Consider the following 23,508-nt stretch of genomic DNA (forward strand, 5'->3'; position numbering starts at 1 on the left):
TATATATATATATATATATATATATATATATATATATATATATATATATATATATTATTTCCTTGGAGGGGGTGACCCAATTACAGAGTATTAAACTGTGAGGATTGGCGCAATGAAGGAAAGCCGCTGGTAATCTGCTATCATATATTTAACTTATATATTACTTGACATGCTTCATTCAACTAGTATTTTCAATGCGCAAAAATAGATGCTCAATATTAGTACTCTATAATAATAATAATAATAATAATAATAATAATAATAATAATAATAATAATTTATAAATTTGATATTTATATTTTAAGAAATAATTTAAATATATAATGTCTATATTAGGGGTAAGCGTGGATCGGATTGAAGAAGATTTGGGGAGAATGTGCATCCAATGATAAATCACATTCACATATGCATCTGCATAGGGTGTCGATCTAATATGATCCAATCCACTAATAGCAGATTTAGCGGATTAAATATCCCTCGCTCCCTCTTGAAAAAATACACACACACTATATATATATATATATATATATATATATGTATGTATGTATGTATGTATGTATGTATGTATGTATGTATGTATGTATGTATGTATGGGATTAGGAAGAAATATGTTAGAATAATTTTTAGAAGTTGTTGAATTTTACTGAACGGATTCACTGATTCATATTTACCCTAATTTTTTATCATTTTAATCTCAAATTTAGGATTTTAGCTCTTCATAAAAGTTGTAGTCTTATGAGTTAACTTTTCCTTGCAACTTTAATCATCTAAATTGGACCATTATAGACAAAGATATGCCTAAAATACTCCACAATGGTCAATTCATGCGGGAATGCATGGTTTGACTACTTTCCTAATTCCATGTCTTGCTTTCCAATCTCGTTTTGATGACTTCAATATTATGTGTAACCTTGTAACAAAAAAAAAAAAAAAAAGAAAAAGAAAAAAAGAAAAAAAGAAAAAAAAAAGAATCATGCATGAATGGCTTGTGTGCCTAAGATGCGTGTGATTTTCACGCATCTGATGTGCGCATTAGAGTGACTGTCAATTGGTGACCACTATGACTTATTATTATTATTGTTGTTGTTGTTGTTGTTGTTGTTTAACCTTGCAAAATCCACATGTCAAAAAAGGACTTGTAAAAAAAAATCTTAAACAATTGGAGATGCCCTAATAAGTAATAAGTAGATTCTAAACCAAAGGAGTAGAATTTGACAAGTAACAACTAATGCTATATATACCTATTTTCACTTTTAACTATAATTTTTTTTTTTTACTCTCGCTGCATGGGTGGAGCCCGTATGGGGTAATAGAGGCAGCTGTCCCCCTTCCCCATCTCACCTCACCCCTTATATATAGGAGACCCTTATATATATATATATATATATATATATATATATATATATATATATATATATATATATTAAATGTTTAGATATAACTAAATAATATAGATGTATATTACTCAAAGATAAGATGCTTATTATATGGTTAAGTATGCATGTGTTGTAGTATGTTGAGGTCAAAATGTTGAATCTCCGTTTTTATTAATTTTTTTTTCAAAATATCTTATTTATTTTAATCTTTCACTCCCATTGGATGAAATTTCTGTCCATACCCATGCTCGTATGACATAGCAATCATTGTTGATACAAAAAGAAAATGTGAATCATAGCGTTTTTTTCATTTCATTCGTTTCCTTCCAACAATAAATTTAGAATACCTATGTGGACGAAAACTTTACTTCCCACAATATACTTATCATTTCCCACCAAGCTAAGCAATGTATGGAAAGGAAAAAAAAAAAACAAACAAACAAATAAACAAAGAAGTTGTGCGTTCCTATCATAGCATGTGCAGGAAAAGGAAAATTCTGATTGCAGTGGGTGTAACAAAAGGCTTATATTAATGTGGTAAGTAAGAGTTGACCAAAACTATTTATTGTAGTATATATTATTATATTAAAAAGAGTAAGTTCAATGATAAAAATGAAAAATAAAATAAGAAAAAAGAACAAAAATAAATGGGGCAGTTGGTTTTTGGTAAGTGTGGTCCTAAGGGGATTAGTTTTCCGTAGTGAACAAGGGTTGAGCCAAATGGTGGATGGAGCTATTATCCTCCATACATATATGCATTGTCAAATGACAAAGAAAGATGTTTGTCTTACAAATGACATCCAATTTTTTTTTCTTTCCCTATGCAAGGAGGATTCTTCATATCCTATCTCCTACGCATCTCACTTGTTGTCCTTGTACCCTCTACAAGACAAAACCCACACACATACTCCATGTTTTGTCCAATATTTGTAGTATATGTGAATGTATATGTTTCATGGAGTATGAAAAATGTTTTCTCTACTCCTCATGATTTTTTTTCTTCTTTTCTTTAGAGTTGACAATGAGTCGAACAATATTGAGTATAGTATGCACTAATAGGACATGTTTTGAATTGGGTAGTAATGAAAATTCATAAATTGGTTTTGGAACAATTTAGTTCTCCTACCTTGCGGGTAGTGCCTAATGAGTTTGAAGTTGGTATAGGTAATATTCATTTGGCAATACAATAAAACATTAAAATACCAATAAATTTAGCAATAGATTGATTAAATACCTACAAATTTTAATATTTTATCAATGAAAATCTGTTGATTAATTAATACATGTGAATTCGTTGACAAATTACCTATGAATTTTAGTAATTTACATATAGATTTGTTGGTTGATAAATTTGATTTTTCTTGTAGTGTGGGTTCGATTGGTAGTTCTAGATGTATTTGTGTTTGGGTTTTAAAATGGCTAAACGGATTGGTAGCTTACTAATTGTTATCTTTGTTCTTTAATTTACAGGAAAGTTAATTAGTTCGCAACTGCTACTTGAATGCTCTCTGCGGGTGAAACTCACCTTGTGACCCTAGCCAATAAAGAATCACAAGAAGATAAATCATATGGAGGTAAACTAGCCTAAGTTATCTATAGCTGACCGTGTCAAACTTAGAAAATCAATAGACAATAGAGACTTTTAAAGTAGGTTGAAGCCTGCCATTCGGTCCTAACCCACCCCATTGTGGGGTGGCTGTGGGGTGGGATAGGTTTGGTACTTTTTTGGCTTGCCAGGAAGCGTGCCAACCAGCAGGCTGGTTAATATTTTGTTTTAAAAAAGTAATTAAAAAATAAAAATGATATAACGTAACTCATTATTGCATTTAAATATTCTAAAATATTCATACTTTTTAAAATTATATTATTCATTATTGTTCATTGTATTGTATATAATATAAAATAATATTTTCATATAAAAAAATAGTGCAAGCTACGATTATAATTAAAACATTATTATCCATCAAATTATTATAGTACATATAAATTAAAATTATATTATATGATATTTTCTGTGTGTGTGTGTGTGTGTGTGTATATATATATATATATATATATATAACGTAATAAAATATACTAATATAAGTTTTTTTTTTTTTGAAAATAATGTTTTTTCATTAAATTTTAAATTAGCTTGCGAGGCCCAACAACCTGCATGGGGCGCGAGCTAGGACCAAAGAAGTTTAACACCCCTATAATAGACCGTTTTCTAATATTGTCGAACCGGTCCACTACGGGCTTCTGCGGGCCAGCCCGCGGGTTAGGGATCATATGTAACCTTAATCCAGCCCATGCGAGTTAGTGGGGCTCGCGAGCCTGGGTTGTTTTTTTTTTTTTTTTAATAAATTAAATAATCAATTAAAATTAAAAAAAAATTAAATCATTCGGTTTAACATTAGAGTTCGGTTCGGTTTGAAACATTTCGGTTTCAGTTCGGTTTAAGATCCCCAATTTTCAACATTTCCTAATTTTCGGAACATACTATCACATAATTCATATCCAAAATCTAAATATTATATAACAAAGTAGCAATTTAAAGTTCAAACATACTACTAAGTACTAATTGTGAGGTAAAGAACAATTGCGCAAACAACAAAAGTACAAAGTAGAGAACAAGCTATAAATAAATCAACTAAAAATTTTAAAAGAGATACCAGCGGGAATAGGAGCGGAGCATGCATTAAGGGTCCTTTTGGAAAGGAGGGAAATGACTTCTAGAAAATGTTTTCAGGAAAATGAGTCATTTTCCGGAAAATAGTTTCATTTTCAATGTTTGAATGTATTCTGGAAAACTGTCTTTATGTGTTTGGTTCATTTTCTGGAAAATTGGTAGAATTTTATAATTAAACATTGTAATTATTTTATTTAAAATATAAAAAAATTATAATAATATTATTTATTAAAAATAGAATTAAAAACTCAAAAAATAACAAAAAAAAATAAAAAATAAAAACGTAAAACAACAGGTTTCCGGCGGAAACTTGTACTGCGTCCGGCGGTTTTCCACCTCTTGGTCTATTTTAGGTCATGGGTGATATAGGATATGGGTTGGTTTTGGTCGAGAACATGCGGAACAGTCATTTTGGCGATTTCGGAAAATGACTTACGAAAAAAAATATTCCGTAAGTCATTTTCCGGAAAAATGAATTGATTTTTCTTGGTCAACGGAAAACATTTTCCGTTGACTGCATTTTCCGGATGTTGCCAAACACAGAAAACTTGGAAAATATTTTCCGGAAGTCATTTTACGGGTTACCAAACACACCCTAAGAGACTTAGACTTACTTCTTTATTATTATCATCATCATCTAAATGTATTCGGTTCGGTTTGGATTGATTTTTACCAAGCCGTTCGATTCAGTTCGGTTTTTAACCGAACCGTTCAGTTTTTTGGTATATGTACGGTTCGGTATGGTTCGATTCGGCCCGATTCGGTTCGGATAAACCGAACTAAATTGCCCTTTCATGCATAAGTTTTACTGTTTTACAGCAAACTAACAAAACAAAGTTACCTAAGATAGTACAGTTGAAATTATAATAGAAGAAACAAGGAGTAAAGGAAAACTATAATGGAAGGAATTGACATTCTTGCACCTTTAATTTCGATCTCAGACAGCACATTGTATGGTTTCTCAGAGAAACAGTGGGGTTTGAATGAATTTTTCGAAGGTTGTGTAAGGAAGACCAGTTTGAGGTGCGAGGAAATGGCCGGAAAGGTTCAAAATGTATACAAATATGTATACCCAAGTTTTTTTTTTTGTGTATACAAATATGTATACCCAGGTTAGTAGACGACTAAACACAACATTGTGTTTGTGTAGTATTAAATCTTTTTTTTTAAGCATAGATTGGCCCGCAACCCGTGTGGGTTAACCCACATGGCTACGGGCCAATGCATGAGAACCCCATTAGGCCTGCGTTTTTGCCGTCCCTATTTTCAATGACCCTAACCCGCCTAATCGCGGGGCGGGGGCATGCCAGTCTCGAGTTTCGACTCATCACTTTGACATTCTTACTATTTTCACATAAAGTTAAACTTGAAACATTATAGCCCTGTTTGGTAAATGGCTGTTAGCTGATTGGGTTAGCTGTTTGGGTTAGAAGGTATGATTTGTTGATAACATTAGCTGATTGTAGAAAGTTGTTTCATAAATTAGTTGTTAGCTGATAGCTGTTTGGTATAATTTCTTTTATCAAAAAACTAATTGAAAAGGCTGCTTTGAGTAGCTTTTTGAATTTTAGCATTTTGGAGTTATAAAAAGCTTATTAACCAAACAATTAATAGTGGTCAAATAAGCCAAAATTGGCTGATAGGCTGATTATTTACCAAACAGAGCCTATAATTATCAAGTCAACTGTTTGACTAACTTGATTATTAGAGTCATCTCTATTCTTGTTTTTTTTTTTATTAAGGAAGAGGGGGACACCCGAAACAACATTAAGTTCTAGCTCCTGTGGTCATAGCGGCCCGTCTATAAAAAACAGCCCCTAGCTTCTCGGTCTCAACCATATCCCTCAGCCCATAGGGCGTGTCGTCATACGTGGTAATGTCCAGCTGTTGCGATCGTGCCCGTTTGGCAAGCATGTCAGCCACTTGATTCTGTTCTCTGAAGACATGTTGGAAGATGATGCGGTTAAAATTCCTCGCCCTCCCAAGACACCTGGTGATGATGTTGTTTGGGTGGGTGTGCCCTCTTTCAGCGCCTCTCATGGATTCAATAGTGCTCTTGGAGTCGCTTTCAACAATAAGGTTCCTAATACCCGCATTTAAAGCTGCTTGAAGACCTTGGAGAACACCCCATTCCTCTGCTTCATCACTTGAACAGCAACCAATGTTAAACGTAAAGCCGCCTAGCCAATATCCCCGGTCATCCCGGAGTACCCCACCACACGCAGCTAGCCTGGTGGATCTGTCACAGCTTCCATCAACATTAAGTTTAATCCAACCAGATGGCGGTTTAGTCCACTGGACTTGCACATCAACAGAACGCCTGGCACTTGCTCCCGGCTTGGTTGGTTTTGCGAAAGCACTAGCAGTCTCTGTGATTTGTCTCGTAATCCAGTTGCGTTTGTCCTTCATCGCAGTGCTCCGATTGTTGAACGCTTTGTCGTTACGCCACTTCCATATCCACTAGATTCTTGTTGCAAATTTCTCGGGCCAATTTCGCTCAAACCCCATTCGACTGTGACCCACAAGGTTCGCCGCAAGCCAAGCATCCCAATCTAGGCGATCAAGTCGAGCCGCTACTCGTCGTCCCAGAGCCGCCTCCCACAAAGGTCTCGCCTCCAAACAGGTCCTAAAAATGTGGTTACTATCCTCCGCCTGCCCTGCACAAAACAAACAGAAAATATTAGATGTCATTCCGCGATGGGCTCTCTCCACGTTCGTTAGCACGCGACCGTGCTTCAACAGCCATAGGAACATGCATATTCGCATTGGGACTTTAAGCTTCCATATAATTTGCCAATCAAAATGCCCCGAGACACTGGCAGAAGCTGTGAACGCTACATACGCTGATCGGATGGTAAATTCCCGATTATTATCCCAACGCCAGCCAACGCCGTCCTCAACTTCTGGATCCTCTGAAAGGACAAACCCTGCTAAAGTACGAGCTGCTTGGTCGGGAATGAGATCGCTCAAAATTTCCCATTTCCAGCCCCGACCTTCCTCCCAATAGTCTGCAACGCTAACATACAACTCCGGGAGACTCACCGGCCTCTGTAAGGAATCATACAAAGGACCATCGCCAATCCATCTGTCCATCCAGAATCGAGTATTACGTCCGTTCCGAACGACCTTGATCATCCCGTTCTCCACCATCGAATTCGCCGCCACGATTCCCTTCCAAACATTCGAGACTTTTCCATGGATGCCCTGATTCGGGTTATTGTATTTGCTCAATAGGGTCTGCCCCCATAAACTATTCTCCTGCCGTCGTAGTCGCCACCGTAGCTTGGCCATGCATGCCATATTTAGCTCATGGATCCGGCGTATTCCTAATCCCCCCTCCACCTTTGGTCTCGTTACAGCTTCCCAGTTAACGAGGCTGATCTTGTTAGTATCATTTCCTGTGCTGCCCCAGATGAAACGCTGTATCCGTTTTTCGATCTCATGGCAAATCCTCTTTGGCAAAACAATGGTTTGCATGGTGTAAAAAGGAATGGCGTTCAGGACCGACTTCGCCAAGATGACTCTCCCAGCTGTCGACAGAAGTCTAGCCTTCCAGCCTTCTAGCCGTGCAGTCATTCTGTCTAACAAGCCGCTAAACGTGCTGCAAGTGACACGTCCGTGGATTGATGGTACGCCGAGGTATTTCCCCAGGTCCTCCGTTCGAGCAATATTGAGATTGTTCGCGATGTCCTGCGCAAGATCAGGATTAGTATTCTTAGAAAAATAAATTTGAGATTTATTATAACTTATCCTTTGGCCCGAAGCCTCACAAAACCGGTGGAGGCAATCACTAATGACATCTGCCTGCTCCAGCGTAGCCTCAGAGAACAGGATCATGTCGTCCGCAAAGCAAAGATGTGACAGGGTCGGTCCCTTTGAATCAAGCTTAATCCCTTTCCAACTCCCGGCTCCCACCTTGTGAGAGATCATCTGGCTAAGCTTCTCGAGGCAAAGCACAAAAAGTGCCGGAGACATCGCATCTCCCTGCCTAACGCCCCTCTCCGGGGAGAACTGCTGCAGTCTCTCCCCGTTCCAAAGTATGGACATACGGGGAGTTTCCACACAAGCCATGATTAATTCAACCCAAGTAGTGTTAAACCCAATCTCCTGCAAAGTGCTTCGAATGAACTCCCAAGACAAACGATCATACGCCTTTTCGAGGTCTAATTTGATGGCCATAAACCCCGTGTTTCCCCATTTAACGCGCATCGTGTGCATAACTTCCTGATAGATGATAACATTGTCTGAAATCTGTCTGCCTGGGACAAAGGAGCTTTGAAAAGGGCTCACAATCTTCGGTAGAACATGCTTTAAGCAGTTCGTGATGGTCTTGGTTATGACCTTATAGCTCACATTACACAAGCTGATTGGTCGGAACTGTTTAATGGTTTCAGGGGTCTCATTTTTAGGGATCAGGACTATAAGAGTATCATTAAGACCCTCCGGCAGACAACCAAAGCGGAAAGCATCCTTAACTAGGTGAAACAAACTGGACCCAACCGTATCCCACATGCGTTGGTAGAAAGCAGTGTGATATCCGTCTGGGCCCGGAGCTTTGAACGGTGCCATGTCCGAGACTGCACTGTGCACTTCTTCTAGCTGAATTTCAGAGTTTAGAAACCCCCAATCAGCGGTTGTAAGCGTCGGAAAAACTCCCTCGAGCGCTGAAGATTGCGTAGCCACCCTGTCGCGAGAAAACAAATCGGTATAGTAATCGCGAACATGGACCTTGAGGGTGTCTGGCTCAGTAATCCAATCTCCATTCTCATCTCGCAGGCTTTTAACTGTATTACGACTCCTCCTCATAGTAGCGGCGGCATGGTAATAAGCTGTATTGCGATCCCCGGACACAATCCACTGCTCTCTTGATCGTTGGAACCACAAGAGTTCCTCTTGGTATAGTATTTCATGATACTCTTCGAGAAGCTTCTTCTCGAGTTTTGCAAGCCCATTGTGATACGTCTGGGAAAGGCGTTTCTGCACCCCCCCGAGTTGAGCAAGAACGACTTTTTTCCGGTGAAAAACGTTACCAAAAACCTCCCTGTTCCAAGTGTTCAGCGTCGCGGTCATGCGTGGGATGTTCTCCTGAATAGCCTGGTCAGCACGCCAAGTGCGGCGCACGATCTCCGAAAGGTGTTCCGAGGTTAGCTAGGCCGCCTGAAACTTGAAATTTGGGGTGCCCCGATTTGAACCATCCCCGGCCAAACGAACTAGAATTGGCGCGTGGTCAGAAGACACTCGCGGTAGGTGAGTGACCGTGGCCTCCGGGAAGCGATGTCTCCAGCTAATATTGCACAGAGCTCTGTCCAGCCTTGCCCCCTTAGCCGGCCCAGTTGAGCTGCCTTTATTCCACGTGAACTTTGGCCTGTGAAATCCCATATCCACTAGACCTTCACAATGGATCCAATCTGCAAACTTTGGCCTCTATTCTTGTTTGATTTTATGTGCAGTCGTCTTGATATAATTAAAGGAAGAAAAAAATGTGTCCTATTTAAAAAAAAAAAACAAACAAACAAACAAAACAAAACAAATTGTCACTTGCACCGTTGCACGTCAATAAGTGAAAAAGAAAAAAAAAAAAAAGAAGCTAAGTATAGTATTACTCTATAATTAATAATTTATAAAAAAAAAAAATCTTCAGCCTGCTGTTTAATTAATTGTTCAATATTATATTAAAGGTCAAATTAGGCACGTTGACTGAGCTTGCACTTAGATTTTTTGAGGAAAACTTGCACTTAGATTAATAAAGAGTGTGATGAAATTTAACTTTTTCAATATTGTTTTCTTATTCAAAATATCATATCTTATTTATTTTATACTCCGTAATATTTAATTAAAACCTTGATTTGTATAAGTAACTTTCATTATTTAAAAAAAAAAAATGGTATAGGAATTATACTATATATGCTAAGGGTGCCATTTGGCATTTTTGTTCACTCAATAGGCAATACATTAATTTAATATAAACCTACCAAATCAGGTTGGGTTACCCCCTCCCTCCCTTTTCCCCCAAAAAATATAAACCTACCAAATTTATTTAGCATTAATATTCTTTTCAGTATCTACATGTATGTGACTTATAGCTTGTTAACACTCATGCTATGTAATATTTGAATTGATTTATAAGAATCTTTTGTTTAGAAGTGCTAAATTTGATATGTTTTATTTACGAAAAAGTCCAAAAAAGAATGCTACTAGTGACTTAGTGAGCACTAGACTCTTGGGTTACTCCCTCCATCACACACACACACACACATATAATTGATCATTTTTTATTCACAAAAAATTTCACAATCACTATTCGAAGGTGCACTCTATGTGAAGTTTGCCTTGTGACTCCAACCGGCAAAGGACCACAATGAGGTAAATTAGTATAAGATGTTTATAGTTGATCGGCTCAAACCAGAAGGTCAATAGGCAACCCGTAAAAGGAGTTGAATTTGGAACCTTGTGGTTACCAAACTAACTGCCCGACTAACTCAAGTGGAGTTGCCCCCTATGTTTGATCATTGATTTGTTACATATATAGGAGAGATAAACCAAACTAAGAATATCTTGTTTGATGGGGTCGACCAAGAAAGTGTTAGCAAGAATTAAATTATGTAACATTCTAGTATGAGAATCGTGCTCTACATGCTTAGCCATCCCTTTCAGGACAGATTCATACTTTTTTTCTTCTTCTTTTTTTCTTTTTTTTTTTTCATTTTTTTTTTCATTTTGCACTTGTATCTGTACTCTATAAGATTATATTAATCCAATTGAGCTTGAGCTGAATCTCTCCCACCAATTCAAATTTTGATCTTATACTTAATAACTTAAATATAACGTAATTCCCTACTACTTGAATGAACGAGAATCGAATATCTAAAAACTAATAAGTGCGAAAGGAGGTTTTACCCTTCATTTATGTCTGTTTTTTTTTTTTATATTTTTCTATACATTATGCTATAATTAAGAGTTGTACTATACAATATTTTGGACAAACATACTCTTACCGTTATAACTTCCGTTATCTTTTCCAATTTGTTATCATGCACATTCATCCACCATATATTTTCTTATCTTCAACAACAACAACAACAATGACAACAACAACAACAACAATAATAATAATGATAATGATAATAATATACACATTATATATTGGAGTTATATGTTAGTTATTTCCTAAAATATAAATATTAAATTTATAAAAATTATTTTATATTATTATTATTATTATTATTATTATTATTATTATTATTTACAGTAATATAATTAATATTTATCTAAAATCTAAAATATAAATAAATTTAAAATTTTAATATAAAATATTAATATTAGACACATATTTTGCGCATCGTGCGTAAAAAATATTATAGTCTTAATATAAAAGTGAATAAAGAGATTTATATAATCCACCATTTAAGCAATTTAGATTCCACAGGTCAACATTGCTGGAGTATTATATTTATCATAGATACAGACAAGAAGAAGGCCATTTCATAAAACAACAAAAGGCACCCCTACTTACCGACACATGCATAATTTGCAAGAAACAAACTCTTTTTCTAATTACAATATTTATACACTTGTATTGTTTTATACTACATGGTACGTACTATATATATAATATATAGTGTATTCTACTACATGGTACATACTCTGATCTCTCTCTCTATATATATATGCATGGACATTATCAAATGAGAACATGCAATGGCTTTCCTATAAAAAGTGAAAACTGATCTCAACCATCTATCATGGTTCTTCGATAGTTGAGCATTTTAGTAAAAAACAATACAGGTCAAATTTATAATTATTAAAAAAAATTAAGAGCGATATGATGCTTATTTTATAATTATTACTCCGTACAAACTTGAAAGTTTAGTCATAATAAAATCCTAACTTTTGTTTTTCAAGATGGAGGGTACGGTGTGGATGTGTCCACACGTTTTATAGGAAAGGTGTTCTCACTTGAACCCTCCTCTACACACACACATAAATTATATGATCCATTTTTTTAGATAAACAATTGAAGGTTGTTGAAAAATAAAGACAAAATTAATGTGGTTAATTTTAAAAATATTACAAACTTAAAAGTTTACAATAATTATAAAATTGATGATATACATATTTTTTTTACTAAAATTCTCAATCATTAATAAAAGGGGCGTAATCAATCTTCATTTTTTACCGATAAATCATGTTCTTATTCAGTTATTTGAATCATCCTCCATATATACGTGTGTATAGAAACACACTTTTTTTTTTAACTTCAAAATTATAAATAATGAGAGATTAGTCAATGAATCTTTTCCATCTTTAATTTAGTTTTATGACTTTTATATTTATTCAAGGTGCACTTGGTGCATAATAATAATAATAATAATAATAATAATAATAATAATAATAATAATAATAATAATAATAATATTATTATTATTATTATTATTATTATTATTATTATTATGTTGTTGTTGTTGTTGTTGTTGTTGTTGTTGTTGTTGTTAAAGCACCACATTCATAGGATCAGAGTCTTTTATTAATTAATACATGCAAATCTTTATTTTTAATGTGCATGAGTAGGCATACTTACTTGCCGACAAATGCATAGTTTGCATGAACAGACTCTTATTATTATTATTATTTTAATGATGAAATTAAAATTAGTATTATTCGATCTACGATATATTATATGCTATGATTCTTAAACCATAATTTATATATGTTGTCAAGTGGACAAGTTAAACAATAATAATATTATAAGGGGTCAGGTGTACATATTTAATAATACAATTGGATTGCAGCTTGGTCTGTTGGCCTCGAGTATTTTGTTTTTTTATTTTTAAGGTTGAGGACCCATGCATATTAAATGGTTATTTATGAGATATATATACTCTTCTTTAATTTTTTTCAATAATAAGTGAACTTGGAAATACTGTCAAAATTAATGTTAATTGGGTGATGATAGAAAATTGCAGTCACTACTTGATAATGTGTAATGTGTAAATTATATTAGCTCTTATGTAATAGTATGCAAACTACACAAGAGAAATAAACATCACTAGAAAGACCTGTCAAAATTAATATTGATAGAAGTAAACATTACTAGAAAGACCAATCACAAGACTAATCTATGCAATGATTGAAAGATGATTCGGTGATCGATTAGTCAATTACTATTGGAAAATTAGCACAATAATAGCATATGAATGATCATTTTAATTGAGGGTATTGTTTTGAGTGGAGATCATTATTAATTTTACCGCTCCTAACATTTTTAGGAAAATGTGAATAAGAGCATCTTCAATAGTTGGTTTTCTGCACAAATTTTAAGATGCCAAGTAGGAGAGAAGGAATGAGAGAAAAAAACAAGAAAAATGAGTTTTAATGGAAAAAAAAACTATGGTAACGCGCCCAGCTGGGTACTGTTGTTGCGTCTCACGCGACAAATTAATGCAGTGTCTTTTTCATATTTGGTGGGGCCCACATCAGAAATAAAAACCAAGTTCTTGCAGGAAGCTCTTAATCATTCTCTCTCCTCGTTCTCTCTCTTACACTTCAGCCAAAATCTACTCAAAAACTACTATTCTAATTGTTCTTGTTTTAAGAAAAGTGTGTATAAGATACACGTCTGAATTTAATCTTTTTCGTTGATCAGCCTAGCGTGAATTTGGGGAGATTAATATAAAATTTTCCTAGAATCACTCCACAAGATTCAAAAGCAACGCCATCATGTTTTTTGTTTTGTTCTCATAAAAATGGCACTAAGACAAGTTTAGAGAGGGGTTAGTAGATTAATAATTCATGTGGAAAGAGATCCAATGATGAAGTGGAAGACACCAAATTTGTGAGATCACAAATGTTGGCATACCTGTCGTTTAACGAGTGGAGACAAATCACACAGGACACCAAGACTTAAAGGCTCAAGGAAAGTATAGAGCTGGTAAAAAATAAAATTATTAACTTATTACATCACAATTAATTAATTGTTAAATTACAATTTTTTTAATAATCAAATTAATTGCAATGAATCACGTTAAAATATTTAGAGTAATTATAGTATTATCCAACCTAATCGTGGTCGTGCCCATAAAGTTTGACTCTTATTTGAAGATGCAAAATTCTTTTAACAATAAAACTTTTGACCCTATAGTATTATTCAACCCCAATCGTGAGCTCTTGGATTATCGATGAATGCTCATTTTTAGTATATTGATGGAATATTCATTTTTAGGTATTATACAAAAAAAAAATGATTTTTTTGTTAGACCACTAAGTGTCATGAGCATGCTCTAACGATAGGAGACACCTTTTAAGTCCGTATCATACTCAAACTAATCCTTTTTTAAAAAATGAATCTTTAGTACACTAAAAAAGGACATTCAAAAAATGAACATGTATTACACAAAAAAATGAATTTTTAGTATACTAAAAATGAATATGTATATTAGGGTCCCCTTACATTGTAGACCACAATCCACCTTATAATGATTGGAATTTCTTTAGTCAACTATTCCAATGTGTTTGGTCAAAAGAATAAACTTTTTAATACTTCATATGTCACATTTTACTTGTTTTATTTACTATTAATTGTTATTTACTATTAATTGATCATACCATCCTTTTAAAAAAATCTTTAACATTTTTATAATTTTTTATTAAATTCAATTTTTAATATTTTGTAGTACTCTTAATGTAATTTTAAAATATATAAATTTTATATATCAACAACTTAACACTAAACTAAATATTATAAAAAAGAATCATAAAAATGAGATGAAGGGAGTAATTATTTAACTTGGTCTTTGATGTTTAAAATTTATATGAATTTAACTTATATGCTCAGATATTGCACAAAGTGGTTTTTAAAAACTATAGATGAGGACTCACAAATCACAATTAAGCTTCATGGAATAATCTGTGGACTACATGATTCAACTTTTCTTTTTTTAATATAATGATTGATGTGAATATGGACTATAATAATAATGAAATAACTATGTTATTAATTAGGAAAGAAAAACAGGTATTGATCATGCAGGGAAAGCAAAATGTGGAGTAAATTAAGGTTTTTTCTTTCTTGGTTTTAAAAGATTTGATGGAGGGTAGTGGTTGTGACAGAGAGATTGTCTGTTGTGTATGGTGGGTGTAGTCAATGTCATGCCATTTCTATTAATTATTGGAAAACAAACACAAACAAACCCACATTTATTTCTCTCTGGCACCTTTCCTATTCCTCAATCCTCACTCCCATTCACATTCTTCACCCCACAAAACTCCTCACAAAAAAAATCACAGCTTTTTCCTCCAACAATTCCCACAAACATTTTCATTTTCCTCAAGGCTTATCAGTTATCTCATTTCTGTGGCATTATGAATCTGTTGTTCTAGTTCAAAGTAAGCATTTGCAGAATTGCAGATTCGTTTTTTTTTTTTTTTGGTTTATTTGGCATGAAATTAGCTTCAATTTGTGTGTTTGCATTCTGGGATTGGCTTTTCTTGATTATATATGCACTTGGGAGGCTGAGGTGTAGAAGTATATGCAGGGTTTCTGGGAGAAAACAGAAGGGAAGGGTGAGTAGTTGAGCTGATAGTGCATTAGCCATGGAGAAGAGATTGCAGAAAGATAATATGCAGCTGAGATGTATGTGGGGTTTCCACCATTTTCACAGGAGCAGAAGAAGCCAGAAGGTGCTGTCTAATGGAAGAACTCTGCATAAGAATGGTAATGGCAATGATATATATGTGTATATGTAAGTGTGTGCCATTTGTGTTTTGTCAAATCTGTAATTTTGTGTGAGTTATTGCCATTTTTCGATGGCGTGGAAAATCCAGAGTCACTGTCCTGCCCGATGATGTCCATTAGGTAAACTTGCCTGTGACCCTAGCCGGCAAAAGTGTGCATTAGGTAAATCTCGTTACTCTATTTGGCAAAGGACCACAGTCACTGCCTTATGGTGTGCATTAGATAAACCCTTTGATCCTGGCCGACAAAGAACCACAATCACTGTCCAACAATGTGCATTAGGTAAACCCCGTCTTGTCATGTGACCATAGCCTGCAAAGGACCAAAAGGAGTAAACCATTTTTTACTGGCATCTCCACTATTGGTGCACCATTACAAAAATTACCACCTTTGGTCCTTCCGGGTGAAATCCCTTGTGCACCAATAGTGAAAATGTTACCTTTTGGTGTGGTAAAAGAGGAAAAACTCTTATATAAGATAATGCTGGGTAATTATGGTGTTTTTAATTTTACTTTTGCTTTTGTGTGTTGATGATATGATGAAACTGAGAAAGTGCCCAAGAATGATGCTTTCTTATCCATTTTATATAGCAGAAACATGCCATGGTACATTCTGACAGAACAGCAAAAAGGAATAGAATTTCTGCTTCTTGCTTATGGATGCATAGTTAACTTACTAATCTGTAATTGTAATCAGACACGTTTACTAATCGGAGAATTTTCTCGAGAAACTAGAAAATTGAAGTAAGCGTCGGCCTAAAACTTTCCATTTACCTCACAAGCCCAAGAAGTCATCTTCATGAACATTCCTGCTCTTGGCCATTTGAATTTTATCACAAATGTGTGGAACATGATGATTCTGGAGCTAACAATCTTCATTTCATGGTTTTTTTTTTGCAGGGAAACTGCAACCAACAGAGCCCAGTATGCTTGCTAAACGCGATGATGAGTTTTACAAGACAAATGTAAGTTTGCAGAGTTCTATGTTTTCTGTAAAAACTTAGTTCAGTGTCAATTTCCTGAGATATTTGATGCTGTGACTTGAAGCAGATCAAACCAGTTTTTAGCTTCCTCAATCCTCGTCGTGCTTAATAATGTTTTGTTGAGCTGATCTTTTCTTGGTGTCGGGATAAACTTTGTTAAATGCATGTAAAAAAAAATGATGGCTAGCAGATATCAGTCCTGCTTTCTGTTTGATCTGTAGCAGTGGACTAAACTGATTGATTTGCTGCAGGATAGAGCTGACAGTAAAGCCCTCACAGCTTTCGCGGGTGACAACAAGGTAAAGAATCTCGTCCAAAAAGAGAAGCCGAACGAGAAGAAAAAGAAGAATCATGCCATAGCTAGCACCGAGAAACATTCAAAGGAAGATATCGGGTTGTTTGATCATCTGATAGAGAAGTCCAAGGCAGAAAGGAATGCCTCACTGAACCATTCGTCGCCTGTTTGTTGTTCTCCGAATGTGGCAGAAAAACCGGGCTTTCAACAGGGCTCGAGTTCAGTGGAAGTGCATAACAAGAACAAGATAAACGTAGCAGCAATCTTGGAAGATATCTGCAGCCAAATTCATCTGGAAAACAAAGATGCAGTGAGAAATGTTACAAGTGCAGATTATGAACTGGTTCAGATGAGTGCCAAGGCATTTATTGATCAACTGTTTATAGACAGAAAGTACATCAAGAGAAGCCAGGCGAGCTGCGATTTTACAGACTTCTCTGATGGGTTCGAGATGTTGAATTCGAACAAGGATCTGTTCCTGAAGTTCCTACGAGACCCGAATTCATTGTTGGCCAAGCAGATTCAGAGTTTGCAGCGCAAGGAAATGGAGAAGGAGACAATCAAGTCATTCCCGAACCGAAAATTCCCTGATCATCACAGCAACGAGACAAGCAAGACCAAAAAGAACAAAATTCAATCTGAACAGCAGTTAGAAGGAAGATTTACTGATCCCCAGCCTTCAAACAAAATTGTTGTTTTGAAGCCGATGCCTAGAAGGGTTCATTATACTGAAAACGTTGCCTGCAATTGCTCGTATTCAGTGTCTCCTCAAAGCTCGAGTAGTAAAAGAAACAATGGCAAGCACAAAAGTTTCTCTCTTGCAGATATTAAGAGAAAACTGAAATCTGCAATGGGAGAAAAGTTGGAGCAGCTGCCTAGTACTTCACATAAACTTGATTACAAAGAAAATATTAAGGTTGTCAAAACCCGAGGGCCAGTCACCTCTACCACCAATCCCGGGTTGAAAATTAAGGCAGACAAGGTACAAGACTCGGGCAATGGACCTGAAATGAGCTGCATGACTGAAACTGTGCGCAAAAAATTGGACTTGTCCAGGCAACAAGAATTCGATGTCTTTCTGGAGGCAAAAAGGCACCTCTCACGGAGGTTTATAAATATGAATGAAGATGAACCTCTAGAAAGTAGCCAAACGAAAACACTTGCTAGGATTCTCGACTCACCTGAACGAGACTTTTGGGCAGCTCAATGCCCCAAAGGGTATGGTCACACAGGGATGAGATTTTCCCCCCTCAACTGCCATCAAATCTGGGAAGGAAAGGAAAAAGTTTTCTTCGGTTCACAAGCAGAGAATGAGAAGGTTTCATCGTGTTCTGGCTTTGGAAGACTTGACCGTGAGCATGAAGCATTTCCCTCGAGTTCAGGTATAAGTTCAGATGACACTGCTTTTACCAAGACATATCTGAGGTCTAATGGTAAAGCTCTCATTGAATGTCATTTCAGCAATTGCGTAGTTGCTCTATTTACGTCTTTCTTCTAACAGTTTAGCATGCTTCTGCAGGTCATAAACATGTAGCCAAAACAAATGAGGTTAAGATTCTTTCAACACGCTGTCTAATTGTTTCATTTGAGCAATTATTCTGTTCGAAAAGAAATCCCTGACATAACCTTAATTCAGGATTCACCTTCTAAAAGTCCAGACCGAGGATCTTCATTAGATGTTTCTTCATCAAGTCCAATAAGCATTAGCAAACCGGGTGTTTCAGAGGACGTCAAAGACAAGAAAGAGCATCCTAGTCCAGTTTCTGTCCTCGACCTGTCATTCATGGAAGATGTAGATAGCCCAACAAGCTTGCCCGAAAAACCAAGTATGTTTCTCCACATAAAACTTTCCTTAATATCTGCTAACCCAAGCAATCTTTGAAAGTTAAATTCGTGCACAGCTGCAGGTGAAATGCTTTTGCAACCACGACGAATCAACTTTGAGGAGTACTCACAAGAGGATTCACCTTCACCCCTCAATCCCGAGATAAAAGACTTATACATGGACAACAAGGATACAATATCTTCTTACATCGAGTCAGCTTTGCAAGCATTTTATTCGAATTGGGAAGAGCTCTGGTTAAACAGCCCCTCGCCAGAACAGCTTCTTCTTCAACCATCCTTGTTTGATGAACTGGAGTTATCATCTCTCGATATGCATTGCAATCCCGATCTCCTACTAGACTACATTAACGAAGTGTTACTGGAGACATATCAGTGCTACTTCGGATGCTATCCATGGCTATCGTTTCAGCCCGAAAAGGACTTGCTACTGGATAAGGTAATGAAAGAAGTGAAGCACAGGCTTTGTCCATTAACAGAACAGCCTACATTGGACTGGCTAGTTTACGAGGACTTAGCCAAACCTGGATTGTGGCTTGATTTAAGGACCAATTCTGCAGCTATTGTGAGCCAAATTGAAGAAGAAATTTTGGAAGAATCAATCTTGGAATTACTACTTTGAATGAACACAGTGGATAGAGTGTAGTCATGTAGAGCATTGGACTTAACCTTCATACAAACTTAGTTGCATCATAGAGAGGTTTTTACTTTATAGTTATATTTTCTTATCAGCTTTTGCTGGTGGTGTATATTTTGTGCCTGCAGTAAAACTGGATCTGAGCAATATAGATTACACTTTTTGTTTTTTTTTTTTCTGGTTATTGAATTCATCTTCTCCACTGCTGGTAATTGCATATTGGGGTTAAATATAGTGATAAGGTCAAATAGGTTCTCGAATTATTACTATTAAATTATGAAAATATATCATTATACCTCTAAACTCGTAAAAATAGCTAGTTAAAAATAATTCATGGTGTAGTAGGTTCGTAGGGATGTATAAATTTTGTACTTTAAGAGTATGAATTATGTACAAACAAATTAGTAGTTGTATCTTATGTTATGAATTTATATGTCTTGTGAAATTATGTCTATAAACACAAATTTTGTACTTGTAGTGTTATTGACTACGGGGTAGTAAATTATCATATGTATGAAAAGAATGAATATTGAGTGTATATTGAACAAGGAATACTGAATGTTCTGAGTTACAATGAAGGATTAGAGCCCTCTATATAGTTGTAGGACCTGACTTTCAGAAATATTATATTCTCCAAGTATACTTAACCCTTAATATTTTCCAAGGGACATTTGACCTTTAATATTTTTGAAGGGACACTTAACTTTTTGAAAATATAATAACTAGTTCATATAATATGTTAACTCTTAATTGAGATGAGACTTGAACTTGTAACCTTATAACACTGACATGGATGGATGTTTGAAAAAAAAAAAAAATTCTAAGTGGAGATTTTTTAGGAACAATCATATCTTAACAGGCAGTTCACCATCTCCAAGCCGCTGTATAAATAAGCGTGGTAATGAGGGGTGCTTCCCGCCATCCAAAGCCTAAAACCCTAGCCCCGCCGTCATTAACTCCAAAACCCTCACTCTCTCCGACCACAATGGGCTCTCAAGCTCCGCCGGCGGCCAAATCAAACCCCGTCCTAATTCTAGACTACGGCTCACAGTACACCCACCTCATCACCCGCCGGATCCGAAGCCTCTCCGTCTTCTCCCTCTGCATCAACGGAACCTCCCCTCTCGAGACCATAACCAAGCTTGAGCCGCGAGTCATCATCCTCTCCGGTGGCCCCCACAGCGTCCACGCCGACGGCGCCCCCTCTTTCCCTCCCGGCTTCATTGAATACGTCCAGTCCAGAGGCGTGTACGTGCTCGGAATATGCTATGGTCTGCAGCTCATTGTGCAGCAGCTCGGAGGGAAAGTGAACGTCGGGGAGAAACACGAGTATGGGCGAATGGAGATTGAGGTGGCTAAGGAGGGTTCCGGCTTGTTTGGGAACAAACGCGTTGGGGATAGGCAGGTGGTTTGGATGAGCCATGGGGATGAGGCCGTGAAATTGCCCGACGGCTTCGAGGTTGTGGCCAGGAGTCACCAAGGAGCTGTGGCTGCAATTGAGCATAGAGAAAGGAGGTTCTATGGACTGCAGTATCATCCCGAGGTGAATATAAAATTACTCTGTTTTTTGTTTGAGCTGCTTGGAATACATATATGATGCTTGATTCTGTGATTTTGGAATGTCCTTTCAGTGCTTTAATGACTTTAATCATTGCCAAACAGTATTTTGGAACTTACTAATACAAATTTGGCCTGTGTTGAATAACAGATTTAGCGACTGTATCCACTAATCACATGTTGTGGGATTACATTCTTAGTTTCCTTGATCAATAATGTCCTATTTATGCATCATTACTGTAGAGTCATATTGGTTTTGCTTCTATATTGTCAGACAGTACAAACTTTAGGATCCTAAGACTTCCAATCTACCAGTTTTTCTTCCCTGATCATGAAATATACAACTATATGTATAGCACTTAAAAAAATTTGATTTTCAGAATCCAAGCCTAATTTTTCTGCTATGTATTGCAGGTTACTCATTCACCTGAAGGTATGGAAACACTGCGACAGTTCCTGTTTGATGTTTGCGGTGTGTCTGCGGACTGGAAGATGGAAGATGTTCTAGAGGAAGAAATTAAAGTTATTAGGGAGACAGTAGGGCCTGATGATCACGTCATTTGTGCATTATCTGGAGGTGTTGATTCAACTGTAGCAGCTACAATTGTACACCAGGCTATTGGGGATAGGCTTCATTGTGTGTTTGTTGACAATGGTCTTTTGAGGTTGGTTTCTACTTCATTCTTTATTGGGACTTAGGAAGATGTTATTTACAAATTGCTCAAGACATGCATAGCTTTATTCATTTGTTGTTTTTTCATCTATTTCCTCTTCCTCCTTGCCACACAGGTACAAGGAGCAAGAGCGAGTGATGGAGACCTTTCAAAGGGATCTCCATTTACCGGTTACTTGTGTTGATGCTACAGAGCAATTTCTCAGCAAACTGAAAGGTGTAGTGGATCCAGAAATGAAAAGAAAAATAATTGGGAAGGAGTTCATCTGCATATTCGATAAATTTGCTCATGATTTGGAGCAGAAATTAGGAAACAGACCTGCATACTTGGTCCAAGGAACCTTGTATCCAGATGTGATAGAATCATGCCCCCCACCAGGAAGTGGAAGAACACACTCCCACACAATTAAGAGCCATCACAATGTTGGAGGGCTTCCCAAAGACATGAAGCTGAAGCTCATTGAACCACTCAAACTCCTTTTCAAGGATGAGGTTTGTTTACATCCCTACCATTTTGACACATTTGACCTTTGCCTTCTTTTCAAATGGTTTTCTCTACAACTACTCTATATGGTGCTTCAACTGATTGCAGGTTCGGGAATTGGGAAGGCTTTTGAATATTCCAGTGGCTTTTGTGAAACGCCATCCTTTCCCTGGGCCTGGCCTAGCAGTACGAATTCCAGGCGATGTCACAGAAGGGAATGCCTTGGATATTCTTCGCCAGGTAGATGAGAGATGTTTTTTTTAAAAAAAAAACTACAAAAGTGTATCAAAATATATCTGCAAATGAATTACCTACAAATCGCCTACCTTTATATTCTTTGAATTGATATTTTTTTTTTCCTTCAGGTGGATGAGATTTTCATCCAATCAATTAAAGAAGCTGGGATTTATGATGATATTTGGCAAGCTTTTGCTGTTTTTTTGCCAGTAAAAACAGTTGGAGTTCAGGGGGATCAAAGAACACATTCTCATGCTGTTGCACTTAGAGCTGTAACTAGTCAAGATGGAATGACTGCAGACTGGTACATATCTATTTTATTTTATATGTTTTAACCCTTTCTGTTTTAGTTTTTGAATAACTAATTCATAGCTATGCATTATCAATTCCCGCTTGTCTACAAAGTAGATTCTGGATCTAGGTGTGGACCTCTAATGACCAGCTTAGTTCATACATATTCAGTTTAGGCTACATAAACCCACCCTCTTTAGTCCTTACATTCTGGGGTTTTATCTTTTGGGGGATTGGTTCATCCTAATTCGAAGGGCTAACCTATATTGCTATTTCCTTCTCATCATGAATTACAATATATCTCCGAGTGCACTCTTAACAAGGTTTCTGTATGAAACTTTAACTTTCAGGTACTATTTTGACTTCAAGTTCCTTGATGATGTGTCAAGAAAGATTTGCAATAGCGTTCGGGGAGTAAACAGAGTCCTTCTAGATATCACTTCTAAGCCTCCATCAACAATCGAATGGGAATGATCCTCTAGAAAGGTTTTTAAATGACTACCAAGAAGTGAGAAACATTATACAGCTTTTAAGTAGCATTTTGTTGCCAAAAGTCATGTAGTGTTATGTTTTGTGTGAACACACTTGTGCTTTTTAATGAAAATATGTTTTAAGGTTGTCCTATGAATCTTAACCTCACCCTCTGTCCTTTTCAATTCTCTTGCTCCTACCTATTAACTGCTTGTTTGGTTCACAGAATGGGTTTTGAGGGGGATAGAATCTCGTTCTATT

General features: G+C 36.3%; 2 protein-coding genes across 6 annotated transcripts; both read left to right on the forward strand.

The window, feature by feature from the left end:
- Positions 1 to 15,173: 15,173 nt before the first annotated feature.
- Positions 15,174 to 19,704, forward strand: LOC116028299. Of its 5 annotated transcripts, none has more exons than XM_031269957.1 (7): positions 15,174 to 15,429; positions 15,579 to 15,757; positions 16,678 to 16,742; positions 17,012 to 18,488; positions 18,575 to 18,603; positions 18,692 to 18,881; positions 18,963 to 19,704. In XM_031269957.1, exons 2-7 carry the CDS (start codon positions 15,637 to 15,639, stop codon positions 19,517 to 19,519), a joined length of 2,439 nt encoding a protein of 812 aa, XP_031125817.1. In that variant the 5' UTR covers positions 15,174 to 15,429; positions 15,579 to 15,636; the 3' UTR covers positions 19,520 to 19,704. The 5 variants fall into 5 exon arrangements, with proteins under 5 accessions (XP_031125817.1, XP_031125816.1, XP_031125815.1 ...); XM_031269956.1 differs by having other exon boundaries at positions 15,177 to 15,429; positions 15,570 to 15,757; positions 18,957 to 19,704; XM_031269955.1 differs by having other exon boundaries at positions 15,178 to 15,429; positions 18,957 to 19,704.
- Positions 19,705 to 20,420: 716 nt separating this feature from the next.
- On the forward strand, positions 20,421 to 23,404 carry LOC116029420 (GMP synthase [glutamine-hydrolyzing]). The gene is made up of 6 exons (XM_031271419.1): positions 20,421 to 21,077; positions 21,506 to 21,756; positions 21,881 to 22,256; positions 22,357 to 22,488; positions 22,614 to 22,789; positions 23,127 to 23,404. The coding sequence occupies exons 1-6, from the start codon at positions 20,436 to 20,438 to the stop codon at positions 23,248 to 23,250; spliced, it is 1,701 nt and encodes a 566-aa protein (XP_031127279.1). The 5' UTR covers positions 20,421 to 20,435; the 3' UTR covers positions 23,251 to 23,404.
- The last annotated feature ends 104 nt before the right edge of the window (positions 23,405 to 23,508 follow it).

This window comes from Ipomoea triloba, chromosome 9, assembly GCF_003576645.1.
Source record: "Ipomoea triloba cultivar NCNSP0323 chromosome 9, ASM357664v1".
Taxonomy (NCBI): Eukaryota; Viridiplantae; Streptophyta; class Magnoliopsida; order Solanales; family Convolvulaceae; genus Ipomoea; species Ipomoea triloba.

Coding starts and splice junctions, on each gene's coding strand:
- LOC116028299 (XM_031269956.1), top strand. CDS start 15,637: ATGGAGAAGAGATTGCAGAAAGATAATATGCAGCTGAGATGTATGTGG. Junction 18,489..18,574: donor GACATATCTGAGGTCTAATG/GTAAAGCTCTCA, acceptor ATGCTTCTGCAG/GTCATAAACATGTAGCCAAA. Junction 18,604..18,691: donor ATGTAGCCAAAACAAATGAG/GTTAAGATTCTT, acceptor ACCTTAATTCAG/GATTCACCTTCTAAAAGTCC.
- LOC116029420 (XM_031271419.1), top strand. CDS start 20,436: ATGAGGGGTGCTTCCCGCCATCCAAAGCCTAAAACCCTAGCCCCGCCG. Junction 21,078..21,505: donor GACTGCAGTATCATCCCGAG/GTGAATATAAAA, acceptor TATGTATTGCAG/GTTACTCATTCACCTGAAGG. Junction 22,257..22,356: donor AACTCCTTTTCAAGGATGAG/GTTTGTTTACAT, acceptor AACTGATTGCAG/GTTCGGGAATTGGGAAGGCT.